General features: G+C 43.4%; 1 protein-coding gene across 5 annotated transcripts in view; it reads right to left on the reverse strand.

The window, feature by feature from the left end:
* The window catches only part of LOC119177839 (uncharacterized), a 355,504-nt gene that overhangs the window by 83,173 nt on the left and 252,481 nt on the right, over positions 1 to 19,850 (reverse strand). For all 5 annotated transcript variants that reach the window (XM_075882235.1, XM_075882234.1, XM_075882231.1 and 2 more), the window contains one exon: positions 10,245 to 10,308. In XM_075882235.1, the coding sequence (XP_075738350.1) occupies positions 10,245 to 10,290 (46 nt within the window). In that variant the 5' untranslated portion in view covers positions 10,291 to 10,308. The remainder of the gene's footprint in view (positions 1 to 10,244; positions 10,309 to 19,850) is intronic.

Genomic DNA, 19,850 nt, shown 5'->3' on the forward strand with positions numbered 1-19,850 from the left:
GCAAGTAACAAATAGATAGAGGATCACCTAATAATTCAATAGCAGCTTAGTTTGGTGTAATGTAACAAAGAAATCCATAAATGATCACATTATCCCACACACAAAAAAAAGATCTGTGTTTTGTTGCAAACGTTCCTTTTAACGCCCACACCTCACAAATGCTTCGTAAATATAAAATTATCAAATGAGATCTGCTCCACAAATACTCTTTGTTATTCTCCTTCAGGTATGACACCATTAAAAGTCACTATTATATAGACAGTTTAGCTTATATGAAATCAAATCTTTCTACGTGCCTAAATCGACATTTTGAACATTAGTATTTTGCGAAATCACGCACAAACTATGGTTTTGAGGCACTGTGTTATGGTTTGTCGAATACTCTAAATAAGTTGAATAATACTTCTGAATATGAACGCATTTTTTCAATTCTCACATTTGAAATACGTTGTGTTAAATATGTCTGTATTAATATTTTCTTCTTGGTACAACTTTTTCAATGTAAAGTATCTGGAATGTTGGTTTTAACTGGCTAACAGTTCACATTGATTTTGTCGTTATGTTGCCAGAGTGAATGTGGGATGTGGGGCAATGTCGTGCAGCTCTCTTTTCCTGGTTCCAAGCAGTTACTGTAAAACTGTGTGTAGTAACTCAACTGAACCCTTCATTTCTGTACGTCGCGAAACCACGAACAAAAGGTCACAGTCCCCCATTGCATCAGAGCAACTTACGCTGCCCATACTCCCCAAAAACTTTTAAAGAATGGAGTTCCCTGTCGGCATCGTTAGCGAGAATGACTGACTCCACTCACTTTATTAATTGCTTCATAGTAACTATATACTGTTTGATTATCCTCTTTGTGCTGTTTTCAGTAACTCCTTGATTTTGTCTGTCCTCTTCATAGATGGATGGATTCAACTTTACTTAACGTCCAGCAAAGCTTAACACGACCAGGGTTTAAGTCTCCCATGGGGGTACGACAACACGTTCACTCAACGTCACCTCACGAGCTTGCTGAAGTGCCCACGTTTGGATGCCGAGGACGGAGCTGCGCAGTGTGGCGGCCCATCTCTCCGGAGTAACTGCCGTCACTCTTCTAACTATTCTATCCTCCCACAACATGTGCTTGAGTGTCGCTGATCCTTCCTGGCACAATTTGCACGTGTCGCTTTGATGTTTCTCTGGGTATATCCGTTTCAGGTTGAATGGGTGAGGAAAGGTGTTGGTCTGTCTCCAGGCAACGGCTTGCCTCCTGTTGGTTTGGGACTCGGCGGTGGAAATATTCTTCTGGCGTTTGAAAAGCTTTCGTTATGTCATTTAAGCTAGTGAGCCTATCCCGCCCTGCTCGAGGAGTGTTTCCTATTGTGCGAGATGCCGGTCCCTGTTCGGCATGCCGGGTCATGTTTAGCGCCATCAGGTGTGCCATCTCGTTAACATTCGGGAGTGCTTCATCTATAGCACAGTGGCGTGGGCGCGGAACCACACGATGGTCCAGTTTGCGATATGGGCTTGCCCAGTTTTTCTTGGAAATTTTATCTGTGGCTGAGTTTATTACTGCTGTTTGGAAATTACATAGGAAGATTAGGATCTGTTAAGACTACTGCCATGGGTACACTTCGTCCGCTATTGCCGAGCGTTCCGTGCGTACGCTGCATGCAATTCTGGCTTTGGAGTCTGTGCCTATCACTACGGAAGTGTATTTATCAGTGTCGCATATTCGGCTGTGTTGAAAAAGCCCGCATTCCTCTCCCTGCCGAAAGAACGAAGCAAAGCTTCCACTCTTCTCTTTCGTCTTCCTCGGTGGTAGTCGGAGTGAACGTTTCTATGGATACTCGCCCCCCATGATGGTGGGCCTGATTTTGTTGCCGATTTGAATTTCTGGCCATGCCAGTTGTGCTAAGTTATGTCAAGCTTGTTCATCATTTCTCTTTCCGTCATGGTGCCTTCCGGAGAGGCTTTCAAGCTGCGCTATGCATTCCACTCAATAAGAATATTACTCTACATTTCCTTCATTGAGCTGCTGCTAGTTGTCAGCGTCATTAATCTTTGTGCCTCAATCATCAATCATTTACCATATTTCTATGATATGTGCTTCGCGTGTCCTTTTTCTATTTATTTATTGGGACGAAATCTTTACATGCAACTCCAAACGCGAAATTTGACAATCCGCGTCCCACGACATCGGGGACGAGAGGTGCTAAAATGTTTTCATGAGGTGATGACGTCATCACATGACGACACAATGCCGTCGTACATTGTTGCATTTTTGACGTGATTACGACGTCAATACGACGTCACACGATGACCTCGTAGCTTTGTCGATGGTGGTCTGATCCTGGAGGCAATGCAAAAGCCAGGTGAGGTGCCTCCGATCCTGCAGGCAATGCAAAAGCACGTTAAATGCAGGAAGCTTTCGATGATGACGGGGCATGATTGACGGACAAAAAAAAAATAAAATTGCTTTCACCTTCAAGTCGTTTCAATTGAATGCTAAAGGAACCCTGAGAGTTTCGTTTCCCCTTTCCGTTTGAGTTTTACTCTGTACACTGAGAGTAAAATATAAATAAATGAAGAAATAACATACTGTAGCACTTTTTGAATGAAAACCACCAAGCAACAAAGCGAGGGAATGTATCGGAGACGATAACTGTATGCCAGTAACCACAAAGTAACTGAAAATAAAGTAATATAAACGAAAATAAAACTGACCACCGGTAGGGACCGTAGCTGCAACCTTCAGATAACGCGAACGATGGTATCGGAACTTCGTGGGTTTGGTAAAGAGGACGGAAGGGCAAGTTGCCTTTTCCACTGCTTTTCTTTCTTCGCATTTGTATCGTAGTGACTGCAGCACAGTTAACGTCCCCTTCCTTGGCTTTCTTACCTGCTGAAATTCATTAGGATGCATGAACATAGAATTAAGGCGTTAAAGTTTTCTTCCGCCCATTTGTAGCGCCTGTTGTAATTCGTGTGCACCCTGCGAAGTATCGTAATACAGGTCACAACAGAGAGCAGAGCAAATTTATTTCATTTATTCGCAGCGAGAGTCTCACTCTCTCTGACTTGATGCCTTGAGGTATAGTATGCGAGCAACTATTGGTCAGCAGCCAGCTCTTAATGAGATCACGACGCCGTGATGGCTACTAGCGGTACTGAATGGCGCTCCCACGTTTAAATGCAAATATACACTTCATAATGTAGACGCAGGGATGAACACAGCTGTAGCTCGTTTCTTACAGCATTGGGCGCATTATTTGAAGGTCGCAGGTTTGGTTCCTCCTGGCGACACGTTATCTCTTAATCCCCCCTTTTTTATTCACATTAACATCACCATTACTACTAATACCATCCACCATACTTTCCTTTTTATCATTGTCTGTTAGTTATCAATAATACAAGTCGCTGGTTATGTTTATGATTCTACCATGTACAGATTCTTCTTGCCATCCACAAACATTTTTTTTTCTAAACACTATTCATACTGCTGTATAATCTGCTCAATATTCTTTGTACTTCCTGCGTATTGCTGTGTTCATCGTACCACCCTCGCCAAGTCTGGTATTCAGGCTGGCAGTATTTTTATAAATAAATAAATAAACAAATAAATAGATGCTGACACGTGCTCTTCCAATTCAGGGCACGGAGAGGCTCGCGTCCTATCCGAGTATCGCCATTCCTCACGGTTGCCCGACTTTACCCGTGAGTCCTGCAATTAATCCAGATCCCTAATGAGCGCTAGAGCCTTAATAAGGAGCACACCTCCATGGGACGTTATTGCTTTTGGCATTGCTACTTTTTGTTACAATATCTCCCAACTTTTCTGCGTGACCGAGTTTCGGCTTTCAGCGGATAGACAGTCCGGAAAATATAACAAGCTATTTCGTTGTCAACCCTTCATTGACTGACGAGAAAGTAGGATTGACAGATCATGACTATTTTTTCTTGGAGCACCGTTAAGGGCGAAAGAGCCCTCCGTTGTAGCTGGACGAACATGCCCTCGATTTTCAGATAGCGAAATAATTGGGAATGATGTAGGTACTGAGGCACTTTAATTTTTTTCTTGTTTATAGCCGCTCTTAGTGATGCTATTCAATATGACTTCAAAAAACAAAAACAAAAACGAAGCAGTGTTTTCAATGTTCAAATGAATGAAGTGATTCTTGAGAGGGAAGAATAAAATGGTGGCAAGCAGTTAAGTCTTTCTCTTATTCCCTTGCACACCTCCACCTTTGAAAGAAATGCGTTTATTTGTGCCCTATCTATACGGCTGAATCCTGTTTTCGATGAAAAGGCTTCTTGCTACATATTATTGGCAGCCTTGTTACGCCAAGTGCGCTAACTACCCTCTTTTTGAGAGTTGTTTCTTCCAAGATTCTCGCAAGTACGTATATAAATAGCACACACCTACTACTGATCTCGGTTTCTTACATGTCCCATTAATACTATATACGCGTGTACGCCCGCGCGACAACCTCAAGCCCGCAATGAACTTTCTACTTTCATCACGTCTGCTTGATTTTCTCTCATATGCACATTCTCATCGCACATCGACATAGATTCAAATGTGGGCCATTTTGTCTTCCCTGGCTATATAAACACATCCCGTTGCCTATATTGCATGTAACTTTTCATGATGAGGTAAATATATTTGACAGAAGTGCGTTTGTCTGGGTAAAATTATAAAAACAAACAGGCTCTCTAGCCACATCTAATTTACAGTTTTTAACTTTAAAGACTGGCCCTACGTTTCGAGACCCGATTGGCCTCTTCTTCAGGAAGTGACTGTCCGGCCGGCTCAGAAGCTAGCGGCTTTTTCAGTCTCCTTCTCCACCGTCGTTCAAGACGCTAAGAAATGTCTAAGAACCTTGAACAAGAACGACGGGGAGAACGACGGTGGATAGGAAGACAACCACTCCCACTAGCTTCTGAGCCGGCTGGTCAGTCGCTTCCTGAAGAAGATACCAATCGGGTCTCAACACGTAAGGCCAGCGTTTAAATGAGATGCATTTCTTTGCGAGCTTCGGCGACCTAGAGCGTATCTATCTATCTAACCGCCTACGGCTTTTAGCTATCCTGGCCGCCTCAATAATGGTATCAATACCAAAATTAGTATGGCATAACTAGACTGTATGACGAGCATAACTAACTAGCCATAACATGAAAATCATGACCTGTATAACATGAATGTCATGATTTACATTTCATGGTCTTGCTGCTCTTGCGGTGGTTTCATTCACATGCCATTTTGTAAAGCTGGTATGGTATGACATGACTGCATGGCAAACATAGGTGACAGACCCTCACGTGGAAGACATGACATGCGTGTCATGATTTTCATGTTATGACAAGTCATGACTACACGCCATGCTCATGGTGCGCTTGCGGTCGTTTTGTTAGCGTCACATATACCGAATTCGGTATTACGGGACGTCACTGATTGACGAAGGTACATGACTGGTGCGAACATGATAATCATGAGATGCGTGTCATGTATGAACATGACTACATGCCATGCTCATGATGCGCTCGCGGCCGTTTCGCTAGCTCCACATATACCAAATTTAGTATCAGGTGACATGAATAGACGACGAAGGTACATGACACGTCCAAACATAATAATCATGATATGCGTGTCATGTAAAACATGACTACATGCTACGTTCATAGTGGGCTCACAGTCGTTTCGCTAGCTCTCCATATATGAAGTTTGATATTCCGTGACGTGAATGGACGACAAAGGTATATGAGACGTCCCAACATAATAATCATGACATACGTGTGATGTAAAACATGACTAAATTCTAAGTCTTAGCGAGCTCGCGGCTGTTTCACTAGCATCACATATCACGTCACGTGATACTAAATTTGGTATCACGTGACGTGAATAGACGACGAAGGTAAACGAAACATCCAGATATGATACCATAGCATGAAAGTGATGTACGGCATAATTTACGTCCACCTCGTAACGTTGTGCTAATTTTAAAGAGGCAGATCAACCTTCCTCATTCGTGATTCGCATATCATTGATTCCCACAGTACGTGGAATCTGACATTTTTTATTTTCACTAGAAAACTAAAACTAAATGTGACTGGATAGTCTGTTTACTCTTAATGTTTCATAAGCATGATCTCATCAGCAGGGAAAACACTTGTTTTTTAACGGCAAATGTGCATTATTTCTTGGTGCTTCATTTTAAAAGTATATATTAATAATATAGAAATCCCCCCCGCCCTACTTTTTATGAACGTCATATGTTTTTCAAGCAGATACAGACCCAAATATCTCTCCTCATACATACTTTCACTATAAAAAATTCTAATTTGTGTTAGGCCACTCGCTTTGCAGCGATTGTGCGCTTTTGCGTGCACTAATGCAGGTACAGGCGCTCACAAATAACCCATCACCCGTGAGTAATGGTAAAGGTTCGTGCAATGACGGGAATTCTTTCTCATAACTTGTTACCTATGTGTAAAAAGGCCTACATATCCTGATTACAGCTGACCCCACTGCATTTCACCTAATACCATTCGTTTATGAAGAGTACATTAAATTTAGAGTGGTCATACGTTCCTAAGGTGAAATTTCCTGCCACTTTACGTCATGAAATTCTTTAGCGCAAAATGAAATAATAAAGTAGACTGTTTATTATAAAGATTGCGCTAAGTCATAGTTTCACGAAGAATCCGTTGTAATGATTTCGATGCCTGCAAGAACTGCTTCGATAATTTAGGAGAGTTTACGATGCAGAATTGAATAAACTCTGACAGAAAATGATAACTGTAGGCATGTGCGAATATTCGGGCAATTCGAATATAGGAACGAGTATTCATCATCATCAGCATGATCATCATCATCATCATCATCATCATCATCATCAGCCTGACTACGTCCTCTGCAGGACAAAAGCCTCTCCCATGTTCCGCCAGTTAAGCCGGTCCTGTGCTTGCTGCTGCCAATTTATACCCGCAAACTTCTTAATCTCATCTGCCCACCTAACCTTCTGTCTCCCCCTAACCCGCTTGCCTTCTCTGGGAATCCAGTTAGTTACCTTCAATGACCAGCGGTTATCCTGTCTACGCGCTACATGCCCGGCCCATGTCCATTTCCTCTTCTTGATTTCAACTATGATATCCTAACCCCCGTTTGTTCCCTAATCCACTCTGCTCTGTTCTGGTCTCTTAAATTACACCTACCATTTTTATTTCCATTGCTCCCTGCGTCTTCCTCAATTTAAGCTGAACCCTCTTTGTAAGTCTGCAGGTTTCTGCTCCGTAGCTAAGTACTGGCAAGATACAGCTGTTCTATACATTCCTCTTGAGGGATAGTGGCAATCTACCTGTCATAATTTGAGAGTGCTTGCCAAATGTGCTCCACCCCATTCTTATTCTTCTAGTTACTTCAATCTCGTGGTTCGGCTCTGCCGTTATTACATGCCCTAAATAGACAGTCTTTTACAACTTGAAGTGCACTATTACCTATCTCGAAGCGCTGCTCTTTTCAGAGGTTGTTGTACAGTACTTTCGTTTTCTGCAGATTAATTTTAAGATCCACCTTTCTGCTCTTCTTGTCTAACTCCGTAATCATGAGTTGCAATTCGTCCCCTGAGTTACTCAGCAATGCAATGTCATCGGCGAAGCGCAAGTTACTAAGGTACTCTCCATTAAATCTTATCCCTAACTGTTCCCATTCTAGGCTTCTGGAAACCTCCTGTAAGCACGCGGCAAATAGCATTGGGGAGATTGTGTCCCCCTACCTTACACCCTTCTTGATTGGTATTACACGAGTATTACAGCACTCTAAATCGCTTAGATTCAAAAATTAAAAATTCGAAATTTTGAAGCATCTGGAAGGAATGAAAAGGTTTCTATTGTTGATATGTAAACAACATGCAAAGATAGTTTCACTGCAGTTAAGATATGCTGTATTGTGAATACTTCTGTTCAAACAAAAAATTTCACACTGAATTCAGTTTCCGCTTCAAAGTGAAACGAATATATTCGCCTCACATCATTTCGTAATTTATTAAGTTCAAAAGCTTGTTATACCGGCTTATGTGCTCTAAGTATAGTAAGTTTTTAAAACCTAACGTAGTACACAGGTTATCACTTGCATCTTACCAAATGTCCACCCATTTTCAAAGTTGCTTACGCTTTTCTTTGAATCCAAAATAATGACATTTGCGCATACATTGTTCAAATTTCAAAAAAAATATTTTGCAGATGAATTTAATCACAACAAATGTGCTCACATTTCGTTTTAGTGTGCGATATCGATTATTCGCGTTCAATTGAAAACTATTTGCTTCAAAGTAGCTTCGAGCCTAAATTTTACTATTCCAACTATCCTTATGACATCCTTATTGTCCTATAGTATATTCATTCCTCCACTGGTGCTAGTCGTCGCTGTGGTGCGAAACGTCATCATTTTGCACTTGCGAATAAGAAGCGAGCGTTTAGTGTGCCAAGAAAGCGTGTTTTCTGTTGCAGCTCGCAAGCTCAACGTTTCCAGAGATGATACGTTGATGCAGGGATCCTTGCGGAGATCAACTGTGCCTCTAGATATCGTCGATCCTAAAAACTGGTGCTCTTTTGGAACGAAGTGGCATTCTCTCATAAATCAGCGTGCTTCCTAATGCCGCATAATGCTTGAACGCGTTAGTGGGAGGCTATTTTGATTCGTTTTCCACAGAGCATTCCGCCCTCCTTTTGTCGGAATGTGCGCTAAGATGAAAAACGCGTGGAAGATTGCAGGATTGCTTCACGCTGGAAAATGACTCAAAACTAAAAGCCCAGCTGTGCCACGTACCAGTTGGATCAGCACAGCTTCTTGCGCATGCTACTTCCCTTAACATATATTTTTGCATCATTATTTTCTTTGTGGTCCGAAATTTGTTCTTGTCTGGCTCATGCCACGCGGATAAATATTTTGGACAGATACTTAGCATGATAACATTTTGTTTTGTCTTCATGCTTGGAGCTATCAGGAGTTAAGACTTGGCATTTAGGAATAAATATACAAATAAACATATAAAAGTCGAACTAATGTTTCCTCTATAAATGCCACAAATATCACAAGCGACACTGTCATATCACCACAGCCTGCAAGTGTGCTTGTTCACATTTGGTTCTTCGCTGTTATTTTGTCTGCCTGCGTAGCGCGAGGCTTGCGGAGCACCAAAAAAAAAAGAAAAGAAAGCTTCGTCCCTGACGTTCTGTATGCAGCGCAGTTTCCATTAAAAGCACGGGATTCCCCCTCCCCCCCCCCGCCTCCTTCCCCGATATCATTACATCGTGCGAATCACCCAATGAAGAGTTAAAGTAATGAAACATTGCTACTTCAAGCCCAACCTGTCAGCTTGAGCACAAAAACGCGCCGAAGCAAAAGTTTACGACAGCATAGCCATGTGCCTGCTGCAAAAGCAACAAAAACTCAGAATTGTATTAGAATTAGCTGATTAGTTCATAACCAACGGAAATTAGATCAGCGAAACAGCAAAGAAAAAAAGAGACAAAGGCGAAACAGATAATGGCGTCGTATCTTACATGCATGCAATCTTCCATTTCTCCTATTTTTTTTCTAGATATTCACTCACACCAGTCGAATGTCCACTAACTTGAAGAGGAGTGCCTGACTTATTCAAATATTGGAATGCCAGAATATTCACTCGATACTAGTGGAAGGCATGCGCTCTTCAGAAGGCCTGCTTTTTAAAGAAGATGGAAATGTTAACTAGTCAGCAGTAGATGTAAACATGAGATAACGTTAGAATATTGATGAAAGAAAAACTGGGAAAGATGTAGTAAAACCGGTTTTTATGACTGAGAGACCAAATAGCAATGCATTTTACAAAAACAAAGATATATATACCAACAAATGAAAAAAGTGAGGTGATAAAAGATAATACGATGGGATAACACCCTACTGTAAATACAGGCTATGTGACAACTGCTGACCACCCCGTTTTGAAACGGCGTCAATGAAAATGGTTATCTTCAACATTAATAGGCACCACTGAAAGGACATCGCAAAAAGTGCTAGTCCATAGCTATTGCATAGGCTTATATATGACGAACATGCGTACGCTCTCATGTTATGTGGCACCTCATAACAAGCATCCCTCGTTTTTTTAAGCTGTGTCTACGACTCTGTAGTTTCTTAGAACCTCAACAAAGTTTGTTGACAGACTGACCAACCGTGTATCGATTAAGAATGACCTTTTCATGACGGCATGTTCACTCACCTGGATGTTCGATGACCGTGTGCACGTGAAAGCTTCCTGCCACCATGATGATCGAATAGAGAAGCTGAAAATGTTGAGAAAAAGAAAAGAAACGGAAAATCTATATTAGCCACGAGCGCGCTCTAATTAGGGTCTGCGTAGGCAACGCGAGCGTGCCCCTCTAAGCTCGTTGCTAATATGCATGTTTCTGCGGTTACCGTAAGTCTCTGAAAAAATATTGCTAAAGTTAGTTTCATTACTCAAATTTTGTTTTTTTATTGTGGCTGACACACACACACACACACACACACACACACAAAAAGAAGAGCAGCCCGATTGTGAAGACTTCCTTATTAAACCAGCAGACGTAAACGGTATCTGATTTATTGCTATTAAACTGAAAATGTTCGCAACTATTCCGCCAATGAATTTATGAGGAACATTAAATTGCCTAAAGATCAACGGAGGATAGAATTCAGTAGTATAAAAGAAGGTTCTATCAACAGAACTCATTTTGTGAACGTGAAGAAGCAGCCAATAAATACAGCGATAAAACGACACGTGCTGCATTTTATGCAGTCAGATACAAGTCATTCAAAAGAGTCCACTAAATAAAACAAATTAGATGAGCGGACATGCAAAGACATAACAAAACTGTTCCATTCCCATTGGAAACACGTTTGTTCAAACATATAGAAACTGACCACACTAATGAGGGGCCTGCAAAGGACAAAACCAGCGTCTCCATGTTGAAAAAACAGTGGTCACCATGGGTCGTTCTTGCTGTCCTCAAAACTATACTTGTACTAATAAAAAAAAACACTTTAACGACTCAAGGTGCACCACGGAATAGCTGAACGACCTGTAAATACGCCAGAAATGCTGTTGCAGCACGCCACATTCACCAGATACGACACTAAATAAGCTTTTCGCTCTTTTTAAAATGCCCACAAGTCAGACTTCTAGGCAATAGCATATTGTTACGGGATGACTAGATACCAGAGAAGGACGACGACGAAAGGCTGAGTGGAAGGTGCATGGATCGCAACAGCGTTGTACGCCTTTGCTCGGCGTATAACGCTGCTGTGGTCCACGTACCTTCCGCTCAGACCTTCGTCGTCGTCCTTCTCTGGTATCGCGTAACAATATCATTATTTTTTTATTTTTTTGTGATAATATATCACTGCTGCACCTGTACTTAATAACATTTTAAGCAGTTTGACAATGTCTGTAAGACCTTCCGGTTTGACAGCATCATCTCCCCATCTCACTCATACCTCTTTTTTTTCTTTATAGCTTTGAGAACTGCTTATGTTTACCCCCATAACAATGCGGGATGCATGTCAATGGTGAGGCGGAAGAGGGAGGGGGGTGGTTATAACCTCCTTGAAACTTTTCAATTTTTACAAACACACCCATGGACATGTACCCTAAAAGGCGGTTAAGGCCCCTGCTCACTCATCCCCGAAAAATATTTCTGGCTGCGCCACTGATAAGTATATGTGTAATAATCACGCATAAAAAGGAACTGCGTTTAAAAGCGTGTCCCTGTGAATCGATATTTTTGTAAGCTATTTACGCCTTGTACTCTTTACGAAGAGTTAATTGAAAGAAGCATGCGACACGTTCCAAAGAACTGCGTAGCATGCAACAAGAAAGAGAATCGTAGGCCTGTGCGAAGATGTTGCGCCAGAATATCTCCAGTATACAGTCTCTGTCTGGCTGCCTTGCAACTAATAATAGCGTTCGTATTGTTCTCGGGCCGCACTGCCATATATATGATTACATATATAGGATATCGGACTGGGAAGTACAGACAACACCGTGGGCAGTAGATATATACATACAGTGACGTAGCACGCTTTCGTATTGTAATAATCCCACGGCCAAAGCACATTTGCGAGGCGCCTCATAATTACGCCCCAGAAAGGCGAGATACTTTGGCATCTATCATGCGCCTAAGGGCAGGCCGAGAAGATATTGTCCTTCTAGCACGAATCGTTCGCCGGCGACGCGAAGGATCCATTGAAAGCCACTCAGGCATCCTCGCATCGGAGGGCTTAATGAGATTCTCATTTGAAGAATTCGCTGAATTGAAGCCACTTAGCCAGCTTCCAAGCACGAGGGACGACCTTTGTATCAGGCCGCCTTGATTACTGGAGCGAGTGGATTCTCTAGAACCTGTTGCCCTCTTGATAACGAAATTTTTTGGAGATTACTTTAATGTCTAATGAAGCTCTCGCCGGCGTCTTAAGTTTTTTTACGAAAAAAAAAACGTTTCCGGTAGAACGTATGTCACTTTTACTAACCAGCAAGCGTATAATACGGAAAAACGAAATACTTGGCTGACGAAGTATGAAATCATATGTCTAGGTGGCCCCTCTGATTCTCTTCATTGAAAATTCAGCATTTTTTTCAAGTGTAGATATTATCACAACATAACGTGCCACATTTGTAAATCGATAGATATATATGTGTGGTTAGACGTCCCAAAACCACCCTATGAGGAGAGCCGTATAGTTGAGGGCTCCGGAAATTTCAACCTCCTGGGGTTCTTAACGTGCATCCAAATCTGAGCACAGGGGCCTACACCATTTTCGCCTCCATCGAAAATGCGGCCGCCGCCGCCGGGATTCAATCCCGCGACCTACGGCTGAGCAGCCGAGTACCTTAGCCACTAGACCACCGCAGCGGGGCCCACATTTGGAAATCCGGAAGAGTTGCAGCGAAAACATAACCGACTATCACGATAATACCGAATGCGAATTCTGAGCGCAGCTGTTCAAATCACGCCCACCTTTCGACCATCGTCTATTTTGTGTGGGTTGATCCTTGTACGTTCACAGACAAGCTATTGATATGCGCCGCTAATTTATAATCGAATATTTTTATAATCAAGCGAGCGGCTTGAGAGTCGGCCAGCCGTGACGTAACGAGCCGCTTGCTGGGCGAGCTGGTGCACAGTCTGCAACCCGGAGGATGATCGCGTTCCGTGGTCCACTGCGCTTGAGATAGAGCTTTCTCTGCGTTGCTCAATTTGCCACTGGAGCTAAATGACTTGCAGCGGTTAAAGCGATGCCACCCATGTAGCGCTGGTACTTGCAGCAAACAGTTTTTCTCAATCTGTCTGAAGTCAAAACATGTCCTGTGAATCTGCAACGCGTAAGCTGTTTGCAGTATACGGGTAAATATTTATTGAAACTTCTCGCAGGAAGTGCCATAGTTGAACGTCACACTTGCTATTTTTTACCGGAACCGAATGCAATCGACCGAATTATAGCAGAGCTTTGGCCAAATCGTATTTTGTTAGTAACCCTATAAGGCCACACAGACCAGTCATTCGCTTTGGCTAATGTTTACGTATGCTGTACTCAGTAACTGATAGAAAAACAACCGTCTCAACGAGCAGCATTGTTAGGACCACTTATCTATTATGTTCAGCACAGAAAGTTGTGCATACACGTATGATAGCAAAACAAAAATCTGCCTGCTTTACCAACATCATCGCGCAAAGTACCACTTGCTCGTGAATGCAGCGTTGACAGACTCCCGTATCTCAAGGTCGCTTGTCAACCTGGCATTCTCGAAATAAAGCTGATTATCGTTGTGGAGGTCCGTCTGCAACGTCTTCCACAGCGCGTATAGGTCGTTGGCATTTGGGTTCGCCCCGTTTTTGACGCTTTCGTCGTCACTTCAGCTGTTGGCGATGGGGTCGAAGTGAAAATTCGCAGCATACACGACGTCGTCGCCACTTCTGCTGCTCGATGAACCGCTGCCGTAATCGTGAGGCAATGATGTGGCCGAGAACTTGGCGATGGTACCGGTAACACGCCGCAAAACTTGCAACTTACTGACACGTGCGAACCACGCGGCTCGCGACACTCGCAAAACAGGCAACAGACTGACCGCGGGCGGAAGGGGCTATTTGGTAGCAGACGACGGCACTGCTTCTTACGGCTTGTGACGTCACGCACGCCATTGCAAATTGGCAGCCGCCGGCGGTGGGCGGAGTTTACAGCCGATGGCTTCTACGGATTATTTTGTACTGAAGTGTAATCTTTTGGAGTCCACTTTTCTCACGTGTTCACGCTTATTTGACCCACTACCTTCGTTTCTCGCCGAAAACCGTAAATTGTTTGGAGAAACACCCTTTTATTTTCATCTTGCGAACAGTTCAGGCAAAGATCTTGAGAAAGACATGTTCGTACGTATGCACAGTTGCATACTACGCCATAAGCAGCGCGACTGACGTAGACGATTTCGGGCAGCCCATTTCCCATTACCACCACGAACTTAGCGTAGCGCGACTGGGTCGCCAACCAGTTCCACAAAAGCCACCACAGACAGGCCTCCGTTCATGCAGGGCTTTATTTCTATATGTGTTACCGCTGGACACTTTTGTCGAATGTCTTGGTGATCGCGTCATCAGCAACGGTTAGATGGCGCGGTCTACTGTGGCACCATGAAGCCCCTTTATGGCACCTCTGTTAGCCGCCACGGAGCCTGTCGTCTTGCCATTGTCGCTCCCTCATCCTCGCGCTCTCCTCGCTGTCGTCCTCTTTCGTCCTTCGCTGTGTGACGAGTTCGCTCTCTTTAAACTTCGTACCCTGCTTAATACGACAACAGCGACGCCTTTCGACCCAGAAACCCGTATTAAAGAGCGGAGCTCTAAAAAACGGACGCGCGTTTTATGTTGCCGCAACGCCAAGTGTGATTGAAGTTGTGGCTATCCGCAGTCGTAGCAATGCAACATTCGTCCCATATTGCCTCACAAACTGCTGGAGCTCTAGTGCCACGCACACCTCTCAGTGCATTGCAAATGTCACGAACCAAGCGAAACTGAATACCGCTAATAAACACGCACACAAAAGAAGACGACGACAACACCACGGGCGGCAGCCCCGTTACCACAAGCGAAGCCAGCTGCAGTGCACCCGCCAGCTCTGCATGGAGCCGGGCTCCGACTGAGGGGACAGCGCGCATGACGAACGAAGAAAGCGAGGTTATAGAGGCCAGTGACTCGTGACATCGACAGACCCCACGCTCAGTCTTTTAGAGGAGGAGCTCCTCAGGGTCGAGCCATGTCCTCTATACGTCGGCATAACACGGTATGTACACCCATATACATATGGATACCCATATGACCATATGGGTAACCATATGAATATCCCTATCCATATTTATATTGATATGGATATTCATCTGGTTATTCATATGAATATCTATATGGGCATATATGTATGTCATATGCGCATAGTGATTAATAAAAACGTTTTATACACTGTACACACCTGTTGTAACGTCTTTGCATGATCGAGTGGGCAATGTACGGGGGTTAATGATCTCCGTAGCTTCGCCCACACGTCATCATTCACTTCGTGGATATGCTGCGAGTTTTTTTAGGACTCGTTTGCTCTATCTGTTACGCCGATAGTGACACCGTTCAATACACTCTGCACTGCTGCTGCACTTTGAAAACACTGGAGATTTGGTTACTCTGATACCGTCGCACTTGCTTACCCAAATCAATCAAAAACATTTCATTTGAATGTAGTGATGTGTGAAGAAAAAAAAATGTGTGGTGGAGACTCCGCTAGAGGTTCCAACGTTCAGCCTAGCACAGCGATGACATCCATGCACGTACTACAGTGATGATCAATATAAGTTGAAACCACTGTCTGTACTCAAAATGGCACTAACACTGCAAAGTGGCACCCACGTATAAAAAAAAAACGTGGTCAATCTCTCTTTTCAGGAATCGGTATAACAGGAAAGTGACACGTGTTCTCGAAGAAGTAGTTGAACGTTCATTGAGCATTGTTTCGCCACATGTACGAAGAAATGTATGCTACAGCAAAAAGTTGCAAAGTGACGTGAAGAACGGCAAGCAGCTCAAAACTTGCAGCGCTCATCAAAGGCAGAGAGCACGCACGAAATGAGCATACACAGAACTAGCGCAGACAAAAAACTGTCACAGCTCGAAACTTATATCACGCTTCTTAAACAAAGGAAGACACCAAAAATCAACGCACAGGGAGAGCGCGAACAACTGCCCCAATTGTTATTTCTTTGTGTGTGAGCAGCGTTCTGGTTTCTTAAACGCGTCTGCCGTAGTGAGCGAAGTGGAGTTCGTGCTCTCTTTAACTAGTGTAACTTCACAGCAAACTTGCGGTAGAAGTACAAGAGGTACAAAACGTCCGAACCACGAAATAAGCGCGCGCGAGAGAGCCACCGCGCGAGAAACATCTTTATACACTTTGACCACGCCATGTGGAGGCGCATGGCTGCGAGTTCGACAGAGGCGCCGCCTGGCGGCAGCTGGCCGACGAGGCGAAGTGTGCATTGCTCCGTGCGTCGTCTGCTAGCCAAGTCGTGTTTCTATGTGCGCGTACGTCATGCAGATACTGGAAGTGTGGTTTGTCCGGTCATGTCAGCGCGAGTGTGTTTCTACGTGTGCCTGAAACGATGTACGAAGGCATTTGGTCTTGCTCGGCTGCTAATGCATTGTAATAAAATCGATGAGTGCAACTTTCCAGAGTGTTGTTTATTGTAGTCGTACCCTCTTTTCACCAGAATAAGTTCAGAGTGGGTGCCGCTTTCTGTTTCAATTCTATCGCAAAATGCTCTTGGCATCCTCCCAAACATGGGGACTCCTAAATGGTGCGTGATTGCTGAGTTTTATTACGATTCGGTTGTAAACAACAACAACAAAAAAAACAGGCTCTAGGCCATGCACTTGCGCGCTGTTGGTAGGTGTACAAATACGGCAGTGTAGTTTATCAATCATGCGAGGAGCCTTAGTTGTGTTTATGCCGCCATGGTACCACCACATAGAAATATTACTATCCAATAAACTGTGACACATCGGTACTTAAACTGTATTTGAAACAGAGTTACCGTGCGCAACCGTGTGCTTAGATTTAAGAGCGCTTTAAAGAGCCCAGACGTTGAAAATTAATTCAGATGGCATGCTTTATGTATAATGTTGTATAATTTCACTGAAAATTTCATCTTTTTTATATTGTCTTCGGCGTTTGTGTGGCATTGTTAGTGACCGACGGAAGGTAGTTGTCATATTTTGTTTTGAAAAAAAAAACGCTTCTCCTATTAACCAGGCATTTTTGAAGCCCTGTTAAATGCACGTAATCAATCGATGAAAGCTTTCTGCTGAACTTTTATACAAGATTTGTATATTTTTACTGGTGAACATGAGCGTACACATGGTAAACACAGTGCAGCACAAAGCGCCGTCAGCCACTAAGCTTTCCTGATTAGACTTACCGATTGTCCCACATTTCATGGTGAACAGAATGAGAGAAAAAAAAAATCATATGCGTATGAGGCACAGACGGTGGTACTGAACTATAATCGCACAGATATGCGGGCCTTCTACGATCTTTCTTTCTCTCTTTTTTGTAGTATGCAGATGACAAAGATGTAAATAAGTAGTTCAGTCACGCTACAACAGTGGGTAACAGTCGGAACACAGGCTAACCACGTACAAAGAACACAGCATAGGCGTGATTTAGTGCGAAGGCGTGAAGAGATTCATCAAGGGCGAGCATCCCTATTAAGGGCCGAATGCGCTTTACTCGCGGGTAATGTTAACGTTGCACATGCGTCGTGCACCAATTCAGTAGACAAGAGCATAGATATTAACAGCAAACTGCAGTCAACGCATTTTATCCGTCGACTATCGGCTCAGACAACACGCAACGAAGCACCGCTGCGTGTATTTGCACACGCACCGCCAACCGCCTATCACACTTACGCGGTACGGTGCTGCCACCTATAGCTGTGAATTCTCTGCCACCTATCCAAGTGACTTCTAAGTAGCCTAAGTTACACTTCTCGTACAAAAAGCTTTAAAGAAGTGCACCGCAGTGAGGCCCTCTCAACGATAAAGCTTGTTGTTAATGTCCTTTGTGTGTTCGTGATACGAGCTTAGCAGCTACTTATTGTATTGTCTGTCAATGTTGTCTGTAGCCATCCAGAGGAGGCATCATGCGATGTAGAAGGCTATGAACAGATTTATTTGAGCGTCAGCAACATCTTTTCGGACGCAGCCCACCATAGAGCTGTTGCGTACGCGAACTAAATCTGTCAAATATGTGGGGTTTCAGATCCGCAAACCATCAAAGCATTATGAGAGGCACCGTAGTGGAACGCACCGGAAATTTCCACCGTCTGGTGTTTTTTAACGTGCACTGACTTCAAATAGTACACGGGCTTCTACCACTTCGCCTCCAGAAAAATTCGAATCGAACACGCGACCCTGTGCTGAGACATCCCGCGGCAAAGTTTAATTACGGTTTGCATAATTAGACATGCAAGCTGGCGTGGATCGGTGCGGTGTTCTTCTACGATGTAACAAGCAGTGATTACTTGCCATCACCAGTCGGTAGTAAAAGCGTAACCGTTATCTGATCTGTCAATGCCTTCAACCCGTTGTCAAACTAAACGTCACAAGCTACCGCAACACACATGGGAGGAGCTTTGCGCCAGTGGTCGCTGTCTTTTCATGATTTACAACTATTAAACGAACACATGCCCACTTGCTGCAATCACTAAAAGTTATTTATTGAATATCAATCAGTTGAGTTGATAGCAGTGATAATTATTGTTTTACTTCATGTCCCCCTGGATAGATAAATTATCTGCGAAGATATTTTCACGTACCTTAATTTCAGTGCTCAGTTTTCAGAAAACCGTAAAACTTAATTTGAAAAGCCCTGAATATATGTGCATATATCACACACCAACTGTTAGTAGATACATTTACGTTTCCATTTGCACCGTGTTACGTGTTCAATATCTTGATATCTATATGAGTCAGCCCAATATTGTGCGCCACGAAGTCCGTAGGGTGTTTTCTCGGCTATTGGTTTTAGTATACTGCTCCATAACTTAGGTCATACTCTCGTGTCATCAATAACCAGGAACTGCACACGCAGCAAGTGCGTGATAGTCAGAGCACTAATGGATTTGCCGTGTAGCTTGCGGCGTAACTCGGGCCAATATGTGCTGTTTGCTTGGTGTACTTCTTATGAACAAGCGCTGAAAGCTACAGAACATACCCGCAAGACATCCTTGTCTGTCTCACTCTTTCCAAGACAGTTTTTTTTTTTTAGCAAATACCACATACCATATAAGCTGTTTGTTTCTTTTTGGTTGAAGGTTTGCTATAATCGCGTACTTCAAACAAAGCATATGTAATGCGGCTTTGTAATGCACGTATACGCGTATAATGTTGCTCAGAACCATCAGTAAAGAGGCGTAGGACATAAGATTGCTATTTGGACGTTTGGTTAGCCCGGCATGAACTTGCAAGATTGAACTTCGTTTTGTTGGCCGACTGAACCGACATGTCACTAGAGGGCTCGTAAACTGGGACGACTAATCACTTAATACTAATTCGTTTCTTCTGTTCTACTTCTTTTATTGCTTTTCTATGGTTTCCTAATTAGACGAAAATAATGGTGTGCGTGTCTGGACCTGAAAACGGTCACGACACATAAATTAAACTCGAATGATAATTCTGGGAAGCTTCTTTATTTTCTCTCCTCATCACCCAGAAACCCCCTTTCTAGCAAGCTAGTAAGCCTCGAACATGCAGGCCGTGGTTCT

Source organism: Rhipicephalus microplus, chromosome 2, assembly GCF_043290135.1.
Source record: "Rhipicephalus microplus isolate Deutch F79 chromosome 2, USDA_Rmic, whole genome shotgun sequence".
NCBI lineage: Eukaryota > Metazoa > Arthropoda > Arachnida > Ixodida > Ixodidae > Rhipicephalus > Rhipicephalus microplus.